The sequence below is a fragment of the Sciurus vulgaris genome (genome assembly GCF_902686455.1).
Source record: "Sciurus vulgaris genome assembly, chromosome: 4".
In the NCBI taxonomy this organism is placed as follows: Eukaryota; Metazoa; Chordata; class Mammalia; order Rodentia; family Sciuridae; genus Sciurus; species Sciurus vulgaris.
The window spans coordinates 11438394-11453689 of record NC_136464.1 but is presented as its reverse complement, the minus strand read 5'-3'; the positions used below and the strand labels follow the sequence as shown (position 1 = coordinate 11453689).

The following is a 15296-nucleotide window of genomic DNA, read 5'->3' as shown; positions in this document are numbered from 1 at the left end:
GGGAGAGAAAAGCAAGAGCAACAAACTAAATCTTATTTGAGTATTTATTATCTTTTAAATAAATAAATTTTGTTTATTAAATCATATTTGAGTATTATGTTGCAAAAAGACTTTGGAGTAGCCATGGTCTACCTTTGTCTTTGAGTTAGTGTTTATTGGCATGCCATTATAATTGTAAATTCTCCTGTTCTTATAAATTCTCCTGTGCTGGCCATGATAATCACACAACTGTGTGAGTGTTGAGGAAGTTGAGTACTTACTTGATGGTCTAGGAGTGGTAACTCATTGGCCTCAGGAATCTCGCCTGCAGTACTGGGCCACACCAAGTAGGTGAATGTGACAATCATTAGCAAACACACCTTCTCTTTTTATTTTTACCTTAGTTTATAATGTGAAAGTTTGTAGAGAGAGAAATTAGAAAGTTTCCAAAAGGGCAGTGAAAATACAACCTATACAATAAGTAATGGTTATAAGTCATTTTTAACTCTCAAGGAAAATTAAAAGGACTAATGCCAAGAATAGTAACCATTTACTCTCCATCTCTGCTATTCTGCTTATATGAGAGAATTAATACAGTTGGATCTGGATTAGATTAAAGAATTTCCATAGAGTCAGGGATAGTGACGAAAGGGAATTTTAGTTTTATCAGTAATGTTTAAAACCTTTAAAAAGTGGAATGTATTTATATATTGCCTGTATCATTAACATTTAATCAAAATGATTGCTGTAGATACCTTGTTGAATAAATACATATCTTTTCTGTATGTCAGTAGGATGAATAATCTCATCTAGAAATATGTAGATGCAGTACTTCCTAGAGGTGAGGTCATGAGTAGGGAGATATGATGGGTTAATTTTATGTGTCAACTTGGAAAGGATTCTCAGACGTTAAAACATTCTTTCTGGTGTGTCTGCTGAGTGTTTCCACAAGAGACTGGTATTTGAATTGGTAGACTGAGAATAGCTCTACCCTCACCAATGTAGGTAGGCATCATCCAATCCATTGAGGGCTGGAATAGGACAAAAAGACGGGAGAAGTGTGAATTCTCTTTGAGACAGGACATCCATCTACTCTTGTCCATGGGAACTCCTGATTCTCAGACCTTTCATCTATCCTGGTTCTTCAGTCTTTGGAATTGGACTTGGGACTTACATGTTGGCTTCCTGGGACTAGACTGAGTTATACCACCAGTCTTACTGGTTTTCCAGTTTGCAGATGGTACATTGAAGGACTTCTTTGCTCCTGTAATCTCTTGAGCAATTCCCATATCTCCTCTTATATATATCTACAAATATTCTGTTGGTTTGTTTCTTTTGGGACCTGACTAGAACAATATCAAATGAAAATTTTTATCCTAAGGTTGCTCATTCTCTTTAAGTGAGTCACTTGTTGCATAGAGCAAGCAGTTGAATCTCTTCTAGGGCTATTGTTTTAGCTTGCCCTACTGGTCATGTTTTTCAATGAATGTGCTTTCGGGCTGGGATTGTGGCTCAGTGGTAGAGCACTTGCTTAGCATGTGTGAGGCACTGGGTTTGATTCTCAGCACAGCATATAAATAAAGAATATAAAAGTCCATCAAGAACTAAAAATTATATTAAAAAAAAGATGTCTGCTTCCTAATCAGTCTCCTTATCTTGCTAGGGAAGTCAGATTTCCTTGTCTTTCTTTTCCTAGTGGAGCAGTGTTATAAAATTGACTCCCTCCCATTTTATATGTTAAAATGTTGAAAAAATGTCTTTATGCCATCAGACCTTGCTAGATTGATTCTTTGTAAAACTGTGTATTCCAATCTCAACATAGCAGCTTAAGCATAACCAAGTTTCTTTTCATGGTGGGTAATGTAAATTGATACAATAGATTTGGTGCTTTTTAAACTTTTATCATAAAATTTTGCCTGATGTATACTGGGATGCTAAACAGTAGTGGTGCTGTACTTTCACATTTGTCTTGTTTTAAAACTCAAAGTCTAAAAAATATATTTGGATCAATTAATCCTGTAACTTAACAGGCACATTTCTGCTGGACTTCTCAAGTCTTTGGTGGCAAGTGGTGATGTGTTTTTTTCAACCTAAAGCAAAATAATTCCCAGACTAGAGATTACTATTGTTTTCCATGAGGCTTTATTCTTGTTTTGCCTTTCTAAAGTGAATTAATTTGCCTGAAAACAACTCAGTGTTTAATGTATTATTTCCCTTTTCATTTCATTAGGATAATTTTGATTATTGCTTTGAACAATACTCCAGATAGCTATATCTTTTCACTCATATTGATACATTTCAAGAATTAATAGGAAGTTACATATGCACCAAGTTTTCCCCAGTAGCATTATTTATAATAGTATAAAATTGGAAGTGACCTAAAATTCTACAAGTTGAAAAAGAGGCTAAATAAATTATGGTACTTTTGTATAATAAAATATTATGCAGATATTTTTAAAAACTGAATGAAGACCCTCTCTAAGTACTGTGATAGAAAGGTGTCCAGGATGTTAGGTGCAGAATTTTGTGGTAACCTTTTTATGCAGAAAATGGAGATTTTTATGCATAGTAATAATGTTTATTAATATATAAACTGTTATTATTAGTGAACCTTTCCAGAGTTTCTTTATGCTTGCTTGCCTAGCATGCACAGGGCACTGAGTGCAATCACTAGCACTGCCAAAAAACCAAAACCAAAACCAAACAAAAATCAAACAAATAATGATAAGATTTATAGCATAGTATGTACATAAACTAGTAACATAGTCATTCATCATTATCAAGTATTATGTACTGTGCATAATTTCACTTGATACATATAAACTTTTTTCCTGTTACTGGGATTAAACCCAGAGATAGTTCTTCCACTGAGCTCTATCCCCAACCCTTTTTCCTCTTTTTTTTTTTTTTTTTTTTTTAATTTTAAGGCAGGATCTTACTGAGTTGCGAAGTCCATCCTTGAACATATATTTCTCCTGTCTCAGCCTCCCAAATAGCTGGAATTAATAGGCCTGTACCACCACACCTAGCAGTGTATGTACTATATTTTTATGTGACTAGCAGCATAGTAGGTTTGTTTACACCAGCATCACTACAAACATGTTACTACATGTTGAGCTATAACATTATGACATGACTAGGTAATAAGAATTTTTCAGCTCTGTTATGGGACCATTGTCATAGACTGAAACTCATTGAGTAGAACATGACTGTATAGCCATTTTTTAAGTTAGCTTTTTCATTGCTGTGGATCAAAAGACCTGACAAGAACAATGCAGAGGAGGCTTCAGAGGTTCAATCCATGGTTGGCTGACTCCATAGCTCTGGACCCAAGAAGAGATAGCACATCATGGCAGAAGGACATAGCGGAGGAAAACAGCTCAAAATATGGCAACCAGGAAGCAGAACAGCTCTGCTCACCAGAGAAAATATAAATCCCAAAGTCATACCCCCAGTGACCTACTTCCTCCACACCCTACTTCCCTATAGTTACCATCCAGTTAATCCATATCAGTGGATTAATTCATTGTTTAGGTTACATCTCATCTAATCATTTTATCTCTGAAAATTCTTACATTGTTTCACACGTGAGCTTTTGAGGGATACCTCATACCTCATATATAAACCATAACAGTCACATTACATATATTAACAATATATCCAGTGTATCCACCTAATAATACCTTCAAGAATCGTTCCTTATCAGTTCATAGAACATTTGATATTCAGTTGCAAAAAAATTTATTGACATTCAACTGTTTATTATGAATCATGAATTTTATTATGTGTTTGGTTTATTATGCATTAGGTGCTGGTAACTTTGATCCATGTCTAATGAATTTCCCAGCACACCGTAGGTCCTCAGTTAATGTTTAATAATAACAAATAGCAAAATGGCCTATTTATAGCTGCGTAGTACTTGATTGTATGGATGTGCCATAGTTTATTCAACCACTCTCTTGTGTCTGGGCACTTAGGTTGTTCCTATACTGTATTTTGCAATTACAGACTGCTGCAATGAATAGGCTGGAGAGTGTATACTTTTGTTGTTGAGGTGTATCTTCAGGGTAAATTCCCAAGAGTGGGATTGCTGGGTTAAAAGGTAAGTGCACATATTGTGTCATTAGGTATTGCTAAATTTCCCTTCAGAAGAGTTGTGTCTGTTGGTATTCCCATCGGCACTGTTGTATGAGAGAGAGCGCTGGGTTCCCCATAGCTTTACCAGCAAATGTCTTGTCACAACATTTAATTATCCCTGAGCCAATGAGTGAGAATGATTTCACAGTGTTGTTCTAATTTACATTTTGGTGTGAGATTTAACATCTTTTCATGTTTAAGGGCCATTTTTGTATCTTTGTTGTGTTTTACTTTAAAAAGCCATATCTGATACATTTTTTTGTTATTGTTAGGTCATTCACCTTCAATTTGCCAGGACAGTAGCACTCAATAAATACCAGACATTAATAGGTTTTTTCTCTTTCAGATCTCCCATGGTGGCTTATTCTAATTCGGCAGAAAGCACTGGTGGGCAAACTCCCAGGAGACCATGAAGTCTGTAAAGTTACCAAAATCGCTGTACTGTCACTTTCAGAAATGGAACCTCAGGATCTGGAGCTAGAGGTAAGGTGAAATCAAGGGAAATTTTATGGGAATCTGATGAAATGAAGTAGCAAATATGAGGATTTGGTTCAATAGATGAGGAACATACATTTTAAGAGCTGGATAATATCTTTAAAATAGTTTGATCCTCTGTTTTTCAAAGTGCATTTTAGTATTAGAACCCTTGCTTCAGAAACTGTGAAATCCAGTATGTAAGACACATGCAGACTGGACCCCTTTAGTTGAGGTGGTGTTGGGGTTGGAGATCATTGGGGACGTGCCCACTTGACCTCTCTGGAGAAGCTGCTTTCTACTTCTAGGGAGGCCTGGTGCTTTGCACAATACAGTTTAAAAATTTCCTGATTTTGGGGGAGAGAAGTCAAGAATGGGAGACTTAACTTTTACTTTCTCTTCTTTCACTTGTATTTCTTTTTTAAAAATTTTATTTATATCTCATGAAAAATTTCTAAGCAAATTGCAAAAGAAAACCACTTGGAAGAAACCAAGCCCATAAGTAGAGAGACTTAAGGCCAGAATAATAGATTTCACAGCGTCTGTTTTTTGCCACAAGGTGCTTCCTCCAATAGCATTTATACAATGTCTGCTATTAGTGTGGGAATTTGACGTGTAGGAATTGTCATCACTTGGGCAGAGCCTATTTTATTACTGTGTGATGTGCTGGGCAAGCTTTGTGTGTTACTTGGATTATTACATTCAGTTCCCTAGGACCACCCCATCATATGGTGGGCATTGTTACAGATAATGAAAGGAAGTCTGGCAAAGGTTAAGTCATGTGACAGGTGCATGGTGGGGTCTGGATCTGGTACTCTTGTGGTCTGGTTCTGTATCCCTCTGCTGAGCTGCCTTCCAGTTACCTGAACAACAGGCAAAAGATAATAAAGCCCTTGGCACTTAGGCTTGAATATTAAGCCTGGAGTTTCTGGCAGTCAGATTTGGAGGAGGGAACTTCTCACCCAGAACCTTGTCCATTTGCCAGGTCGTCAGTTTACATATTTGGCACTCCCAGCCCTGTAGTGCACCTCATGTTGGACTCTTCAGGGAGGTTTTCAGATTCCTCATGACCACCAGTCTGTAACATTTTTGAAACTAGTATCTGTCTGATATAGATGGGGTAAAGAAAAAATGTTAGGAAATAATTTTTACATGGAATTTTTAAACACAAATGTAAATATTATGAAAGTTGTATGGATTTCTTTATTCACACTTTTCTTGACAATCTAAGAGAAAGAGATTATCTTTAATAAAAATGGAAATGGGGTTTTCCCCCATGTGACAGTTGAGTGTTTTTACAGCTGTCAGACTGTGAAGTATACTACTCATTAAGGTCATCAAAGATTTTGGTTCACGTTAGGAATTGGATTAATGTAATGACTCTTGCTAATTATCTGTGACAATAACCATAAAGTATTTTCAGAATCTGTCTTGGTGAATAGTTTGGTACATCTGTCTCTCAAGAGATGATAATTTTTGATATTTGCACTTCTGCCTCTTCCCCCCTCTCCTTTTAATCCTGTTTTGGGGTAAAAGAGCTTTCAACAGTGAACAGCAAGAAGGGCAAAGAATGAGCTATGTTAAAAAGCACACATTTTGCCAGGTGTGGTGGTGCACACCTGTAATCCCAGCAGCTTGGAAGGCTGGGGCAGGAGAATTTCGAGGTCAAAGCCAGCCTCAGCAAAAGCAAGGTGCTAAGCAACTCAGTGAGACCCTGTCTCTAAATAAAATACAAAATAGGACTGGGGATGTGGCTCAGTGGTGGGGTTCCCCTGAGTTCAGTCCTCGGTACCTGGAAAAAAAAAATCACAAATTTCCTGCTAATCTTCGAACATGTTAATTTAAATCTTTGGCACCCATTTCAATTTCTATATAACTCTATTTTAGAAGCTTAATCATTTTTTTCCAATGTCCTCATTTGGTATGTGTTAATAACTTGATTAAACAGTAAATTGTAAAGGAGAAGAAAAAAAATAACACCACTTAAAAATAATCCTTGTTAATATTATAATTAAAACTCCTGTGAGTTTTAATGGTTGTTTCCATATGCCTCATGCTCTTGGGAGTACAAACACTATTTTCAAAATAAGTTTTATGTTTTCCATTTTTATATATTTTTTCTACTGAACTCATCTGTCATGAACATACATACTTATGCATGTAAAAAACTTGTTAAACAAAACTAGTTCTGTCTTCTTAGTGTAGCATGTCTTTCTAATTTGGATATCTGTGTATCACTTTGAGTGGTCTGCTGCTTTCATTCTTTCCAGCAGTGCCCTCAGTCTCTTTAGTGTGAGCAGCATTCTCAGATTTGCTAAAGTCTGGTCTGTCTTCTGTAATTGGAGCAGAAACAATTTTATTTCAGAGTCCGGTATTAAAAGAATTTTTAGTTTTCTGCTTCAGTTGCCTTTTTACCCAAGGTATATGATTGATTGCCAGTTTAAAAAAATAATTCACGTACTATAATTCACCCATTTAGAGTATATAATTCAGTGTTTTTTAGAATATGCACAGAATTGTGTGACCATCACCACAATCAATTTTAGAACATTTTGTTATCACTCCCCAAAGAAACCTTTGTACTCACTGGCAGTCATTCCTCATTTCCCCCTAGATTCCAAGCTCCCAAATTCCTAGGTGACTATTAATCTCTTTTCTGTCTCTATAAATTTTTCTATTCTGGACATCCCATATAAATGGAATTATATAGTATGTGACCTTTTGTGACTGATTTCTTTTACTCAGCCTAATGTTTTCAAGTTCATGCATGTTGTAGCACATCATTACTTTATTCCCTTTTATTGCCAAATAATATTCCATTGTATGAGTAAACTACATCTTTTTAAAAATTCATAATCAGTTGAAGGACATATTCCACTATTTAACTGTCATGAATAATGCAGCTATGAATAATTTTGCATTCAAGTTTTTGGTGGACATTTGTTTCCATTTTTCTTGGATAGGTAGGTACCTAGGAAGGAAATTACTGGGTCATATGATAACTCTGTTTTAATTTTTTAAGAACTACCAGAATGTTTTGCAAAGCAGTGTACCAAGTTTAAAAAAAATCTATTTCAGGGTATAAAGAATCTATAGGACTCAAATGAAGGAGAATGAAATAATATATGTTGTTTCTTTGAAAATATATCCTTATAAAATTTTACAGTCTTATGTTCCATGTCTTCATGTCTTGTTTGCTGTATCTATTGCCTCTTAATAGATAAATGTATCTTTTCTGTATTTTGTTTCTCATCAGACTTTGGTTTAAAATTTTATTTCCAGGTGACTGTAGATACTAACTTCTAAAGTAAAATCTTTTATTTTTATTTTCTTAAGTAACAACAGCAATATCAGCCCTTAATCCTGGTTGTGAAATATAAGTTACAAGAGTAATAGAAAAACTAGGAGATTGTAACGTGAAGCCTGTGGTGGTGGTTTTCTTTTTGAGACCAGGTGTTATCAAAGTTGTGATGATGACCTAACCACATGCTGCACAGAGCTCGCTAGGCCTCTGGAAGGCGATCCTGCTGCCGGTGGTGTGTGTTGTGATTCCGAGCGCTATGTCTAAACAAATCATTCAATGACTGGAAGGGCTCCTGAGAAGTAAACTTATCATCCTGGTTTTTTTAGCAGGACAGACTACCCTTTTCAGAACATAATGGTCTATACTTTATTTTCTAAAAGTAACTATACAGGAGATTCTAAAATAGTCATTGAAAATGTTTGTATTTTGAATTTCTACTTAGAAAAATCAGTTTTAAGAGATAAAGACTTCTGGTTAAGGTGATTTAGTTTTTGCTTTGTTATACAGATCTGTAGTCCTTATCAGAACCTTTTGGTGCCATATTTATTTTAGAATTCAACTTTTCTTTCTTTTTTTTTTTCTTTTTTTCTTTTTTTGGTGTTTTCAGAAGGTCATTCCATGCATTATCCACATACCCAGTGGGTGTGGAGCATTATCCTACAGTATAACACATTGATATTTCTTAGAGAATCACATGAATATTCATACTAAGGTGCTAAGTGATGATCATCAGTATCCTCATGTTCATGTCAGTTCAGGGCATGTTTTGCTGTTAAGTGAGTTTTTTTAATACATTTTTTTAAGTTCTTGATGGGCCTTATTTTATTCATTTATTTATATGTGGTGCTGAGAATTGAACCCAGTGCCTCACATGTGTGAGGCAAGCGCTCTACCACTGAGCTAAAACCCCAGTCCTGTTTAGTGAGTTTTTAATAAACTTAAAAATAAACTTTCAGGTTTCAGAGTTATTTTTTGGATTTTGGAGTTGTGGAAAAGGAAGTTAAAGGGTGATGGGTCTATATCAACTTTGTTACGAGTCCTGGATAAGAGTAGATAAAAGAAATAAAAACAAAAACAACATTGCTAGGCTTAGAAGGAGGATCTTCATGGACCATAAATGGAGTAGTAGATCAAACTCAAGCCTAGGCTTTCAAGGCTGGATCCAGAGCAGGCAGTAGCAGGTGGAAATTGGTTGTTCATGATAAGAGGACAAATAGGACTTCATAGGAGAGGGGAGCTGGGAGCCTGGAGCTGTAGCTAAGTGTACTGAAAGACCACAAACTCAGGTGTCGCTCCTCAGCTCATGAAAGCGGCTGTTAGATTGTCTACACCAAGTACGAAAATTCTTCATCAGGAATCTCCTGGGGCAGGGGGCGGGCAGCTAGGGATATAGCCCAATTGGTAGAGTGCTTGCCTAGGATGCACAAGACCCTGGGTTTGATCCCTAGTACCACCAAGGGGGAAAAAAAAAAGAATCTCCTGTTGGCTGCTTCCACTGAGAAACACCAGCCAGGGCGAAAGATTAAGTACCTATTAGCAATGGGCATTAAGTGGTGAGGCTGGTAGCAGAGATTTTAGGAAGGAGAATAATGGAAGATGACTCAAAGTTTTGTTGCTTGAGTGATCCACTGGGTGGTTTAGGCATATCAGAGAAGGAATAAGATCTGGGAAACAGATGTTGATCAGGTTTAGGGACTAGTATCGAGTCCCTCAGTGAGGGGAGCATGTTATTATAAGGATTTTGAGATCAGAGTGAAAGAGTAACATTAAACATAGTGATACTTAAAATGTGGAAAGAGGGTGACACTTTCTAGACAGCATGAAAAAGGAGAAAAGAGCTGAGGATAGAACATTGAGAACACACACACACACCCCAACACCAACAAAGGCGTCTGAGCAGGAGCAGTCAGAGCTAGGGGAGAATCCAGAGAGATTGGCATCATGGGGACCAAAAGATGAGATAACAGGAAATGGTTATTAGTGACACATTCTGAGAGAGAGGACATTCATCCTTTTTCAGAGTTGAGGAGGTTGTCATCTCACTGCCAGTGTAGTTTAGAGTCAGACTAGAGCCCTTACAATCAAGTGACAGAACACTGTACTCTGCTAACTCAATGAGTATATTCAGGGCTCTGAAATGGATCTAAAAGAGATTCTGGCACATGTGAACATGTTAATGGGTATTAGGAAAGGGGCTATTAGGACAGATTCTGGTAATGACCCTGAAGCATAGCAAATGTGTATTTAGCAAAATTTTTATTCTTAGATGTCAATTGTCAAAGTGTTACTAACCTCAACCAGCACATTTTATTCTGCAATTATATTAGATAAGAATTTATTGTAATTATGGTCCTGACCTGAATTTTTGGCCTCTAAATCCTAAATATATCCTTCTCTGTTTTCTTTGTGATTTATCTCTACTGTGTTTTCTAATCATTGAAATAACTATTTTCTATCTACTTGGTCTACTTGGTTGTTTCAGTAACTCTTGAGATGTACTATTAACCCACATGCATGATCAGTAGCATTCAATTCTACACTTTTAGACACATTTATCAAGCAGTTATTAATTAGTAATGAATCATCTTTCTCTTCCTGTTTAGCTCTGTAAGAAGCATCATTTTGGGATTAACAAACCAGAGAAGATTATACCATCTCCTGATGACTCAAAGTTTCTACTGAAGACCTTTACACATATTAAATCCAATGTATCTGCTCCTAATAAAAAGAAAGTAAGAGTTTAGTAGATATGAGTTTTGATTCATCTTTAATTAATTAATTGAGGGGTAATATTCCTGCCAGTAAATTTATTTTCAAACTATTCGTTCTATTGAAGCAGTGTCTTCTCATGTTCTTGGGATTATTCTAACTTGGAAGTCTTCCATTACCCACACTTTACTTTTATTTGTTGTTTAGTACTGGGGGTTGAACTTGGCCTTGTACACAGTCACTGAGCTGTACTCCCAGCCTTACTCATATAGTTTACATTTAATTTCTGCAGTAATAGTAGGTTAATTTCTTACAGGATAAGGAAAGTAAAGAAAAAGAGAAGTTGGAGAGAAGATTACTTGAGGAGTTGCTGAAGATGTTTATGGACTCAGAATCCTTTTATTATAGCTTGACTTATGACCTGACCAATTCGGTGCAGAGGCAGAGCACTGGGAAGAAGGACAGTCGTCCTCTCTGGCAAAAGGTACAAGTCAGATAGAAGCAGGGTTTGTCCTCTGGAACAATTGCCGACCCTTTTGTCTTTTATAGAAAAACTGAAATAATGTGTTTTTGAACTGCTGTTCCTCTGTCTTTTCTAGGTTGATGACCGATTTTTTTGGAATAAATATATGATACAAGATCTTACTGAGATTGGTGTGAGTAGTTGTTTCTTAAGTATCCTAAGTTACAGTTGTTAGTGAATGTTTTTTAATTGCATTAGGATGAATTTTTAAATCTCACTGTGTTTTCCCCTATGGAAAAGAATCAGTTAGGAAAAATCAAGGCATTCCTTTAAGACAGTTTACAGTTCCATTGCCTAGGTTCCCATAAGATAATTGTAATAAAAGGCTGTGAAACTAATGTCCTAAGAGTTCCTGTGAAGAGGTATTTTGTTTGTATCTATTCAGATGTTGAAGCCCCTGTTTCCTGTAGTGATACCACTTATTTCCTTTTCTTACCCTCTCTTTTCTCATCTGGGAATTGGAGTAGTTAAATCCCTAAGGCCATTTCAATACTACCAGTGTTGATTCAGGGAAGACACAGAACATGATGAGATAACTACATCTCATTAGAGGTTCTTTCTGGCTTGATAATCAATTTCTTCCTTCACTCTTTTAGGTATGTTGGAGAATTATGACCATCCAGAGATAGTTTATTCACCAAATATTTATTAAAGCTTTGCTACTGCCACTTACTGTTTTGGATACTTAACAAAGCAGGCAAATAGCCGAGTAGGATCATATATTATCTTTTTCTTAACCTTCAGAAATTTTCCTTCTTTCTGTTTATTTCCATTAGTGTGTTTGAATAAATGATTTCACTTTATCTAGTAGTGTCTTGAGAAAGGTATCTATCATGCCTCTATTGAGAATGAAGTATGAGATTGTTCTCACCTCTATTTATGAAGCTGATTAAACTATGACCACCAAAACCCAGTGACAGGAGTACAATAAGTACTTGAAGTGTATGCAGACAATATTGAGTTACATTTTGCTGAGTTTTTTCAAAACTTTTACATTACCACTTAAAACTGATACTTGGAATTTAAGTGACATTTGGCAACATACATTTCTCTGTTCCTGTCAAGAGTCTTGCATTTATTGCTAGAATAAACACACAAATAGTGAAAATGGTGATAAGAATAATGAATACAGGTAGACCTGTCACCTCACTGTTTCACCTCTGTCTTCCTGAAATCTTCTCTGGAGTCTCCCTAAAACAAAACAAAACAAAGCAACGAAACAAAACTGTGAGACGGAACCTGGAGTGCCTGGTTATAGAAAAAGGTGGATTCAAAACTGATGCTGAGGTTGAGGCTGGGTCCAGTTAGGAAGATGAGAGAGAACATAGAACTAAGCATAGCTTTCGGGAGCCTTTTTTGTTGTTGTTGTAGATGAACACAATACCTTTTTTTATTTGTTTTTATGTGGTGCTGAGGATCGAATCCAGCACCTCATGCATGATGGGCAAGTGCTGAGCCACTGAGCCACAATTTCAGCTCTGGAGCCTTATTTTATTCTCTGCATGTTGTCAGTTGAGAAGTCTGAATATTCTTATTCTGAAAGAAAATAGGAAATCTCTAATCAATACTCTCCTAATTGTGTTGGATGACATTTTAAAATAAGACATATGAGGCTGGGGCTGTAGTTCAGTAGTAGAGTGCTTGCCTAGCATGCTAGCATGTGTGAGGTCCGAGTTCAATCCCTAGCACTTATGATGAGGGGAAAAAAGGTTGGTTGTTGTTGATTTACTGTTTGGATTTTAGCTTGGTGAAGCATTTTTCTACACTGGAAAATAAGTTGGACCTATATGTTTCATAATAATATGATCAGAGTTGACTGTATTTTATTAAAACCTTAATGCATTTGGGAGTTGAAAATAAAATTTTAAGGATATGGATGTTGTGGTACATACCCATAGCCCCAGCTGCTTATGAGGCTGAGGTAGCAGGATTGTGTCAGTAAAGGAGTTTGAGATCAGCTTGGGCAACATAGTGAGACCCTCTCTCCAAAAAATAAGGAAAATAACGATTTTTAAGCCTTATTTTCTGTACCAAGAGGGACAATCACAATAGTTACATTTGTGAAATACTCTATGGCGGGCACTGTGCTAAACACTTTACATATATAATTCACTTAACTTTCACAATAACCTTATGAAGTAATAGTTATTCCTATCATGGAGGTGGATGTTAAGGCACAGTGAAGGTGATTTCCTTCTGCAGATTTGTGAGTGGTGGAGCCTGAATTTGTACCCATGCAGTCTGGCTCCTGTGCTACATTCCCTCTCAGTTCCTTTTGAATGAACACTTCAAAGAAAAGGAAAGGCCCTCTTTTCTTTCTTTCCTCCAGTAGTGTTCAATAAGCAGAAATATGGGTTAAGAATGGAAGGTTTCTGCTTATAATAAGCTGACAAGTATGTGCTGACTCTTGTTTGCCTTTAAGAAAGCAGCAGTGCTATACAGAAGATAAATAATGTGTTCATTTTGTTTTCAGGCACCAGATGTGGACTTTTGGATTATTCCCATTATCCAAGGTTTTGTGCAGATTGAAGAACTTGTGGTTAATTATAATGAATCATCTGATGATGAGAAAAGCAGCCCAGAGACCCCCCCTCAGGAGTCCACCTGTGTAGATGACATTCACCCACGATTTCTAGTGGCTCTCATTTCACGACGGAGTAGGCACAGAGCAGGTGAGTAGAGGGCTATGAATGCATACAAATCAGATCCAAACAAGAATGGAAAATCTGCAGATATTTTGAAATGCTGATGACAGTCATGAATTTGGAAGCACAGTTGGCTTCAAAGTGCTTGGTGACTCTAAATAGTAAGTAAGTAATAGTAAGATATAAGTAGGGACTAATTTTTGAGGAGGATTGATTAGAGGAGAGTTAGCAAAATGAGGTAGAAAAGGAGATTTGTATATACAGAAGAGAAGGAAGTCAACTTGGGATATGCTTTTAAATATTAGCATTCCAACTGACAGCCTGTACCCCAGTGGTAAATTCTTCCTGAGTGCTAGTGTCTTTGGGGGAACCCTTCTCTTTCAGTTTAGAGGAGCTAGTTTAGATTTAGCTTTTAAAAACTATAATGCATACAGTTATGATTTGGGGTAAGTTGATTTTTCCTGGAAGACATACATTTGATTAGGAAGCATCATTTAGTCAGACTAAAAAAGTTTTTAAAATGTTACTATTTTTTGCTTTAATTTTCATTCAGGAATGCGCTACAAACGAAGAGGAGTGGACAAAAATGGAAATGTTGCAAATTATGTGGAGACTGAGCAGTTAATTCATGTTCATAATCATACCCTGTCATTTATTCAAACACGAGGCTCTGTACCTGTCTTTTGGAGCCAGGTTGGGTATCGATATAATCCAAGACCTCGGCTGGACAAAAGTAAGCATGTCAATTATTTGGTTTGCAAATGATGATTTCAGAGGGAATAATTTTTTACAAATTAGATACTTGATAGGTTTAGATTTACTTTGCAAGATACTTCCTTCAAAATGATAACTCTTAGGACTGGGGATGTGGCTTGGTGGTAAAGTATTTGCCTAACGTGCAAAGTCTGTGTTTGATCCCCAGCACTGCAAAAACAAAAATAAAAACAAAATATCTTACTGTGAAATATAGTAGAAAGTGATAGAATAATCACAGGCTAGTAATAGTTAACTAAGTCATTTATTTAACATTAAGAAGTTTTTCCAAACTGGGTGCTGTGGGGCATGCCTGTCATCCCAGCTATTTGGGAGGCTGAGGCAGGAGGATGGCAAGTTTGAGACCAATTGAGCAACTTGGTGAGACCCTGTCTCAGAATAAAAAATAAAAAGGGCTGGGGATGTAGCTCAGTGGTAAAGTGCCCCTGGGTTCAATTCCCAGTACCACAAAAATAAATAACCAACCAACCAAACAAACAAATAAATAAATGAAAAGGTTTCTACAACAGTAAAGCAAATATAGCTTATTTCACAGATTTTAAATTGCTGTTTCATCTAAGAATGCTTTTTTGAATGTTTAACTTTGAAAAAAGGGTATATGTAGTCAATATTTGTAGAGGTAGGAAATAGCTTAATAGTTGAAATCTACCAAAAATCAATGAGATAACTTTACTCAAATGTATTTTTTATTGAGGATTTCATTTTCTTCCAGTATTTTAACTGCAGCATTGCAGTAGCTAAGTCATTTTTA

At 36.4% G+C, this 15296-nt stretch overlaps 1 protein-coding gene across 1 annotated transcript in view; it reads left to right on the top strand.

The window, feature by feature from the left end:
* INPP5F (inositol polyphosphate-5-phosphatase F) overlaps positions 1–15296 on the top strand; it is an 86443-nt gene that overhangs the window by 40928 nt on the left and 30219 nt on the right. Inside the window, 6 exon segments of the mRNA XM_079137152.1 lie at positions 4463–4599; positions 10498–10626; positions 10920–11087; positions 11203–11259; positions 13600–13798; positions 14325–14504. Coding sequence (XP_078993278.1) covers positions 4463–4599; positions 10498–10626; positions 10920–11087; positions 11203–11259; positions 13600–13798; positions 14325–14504 — 870 coding nt within the window.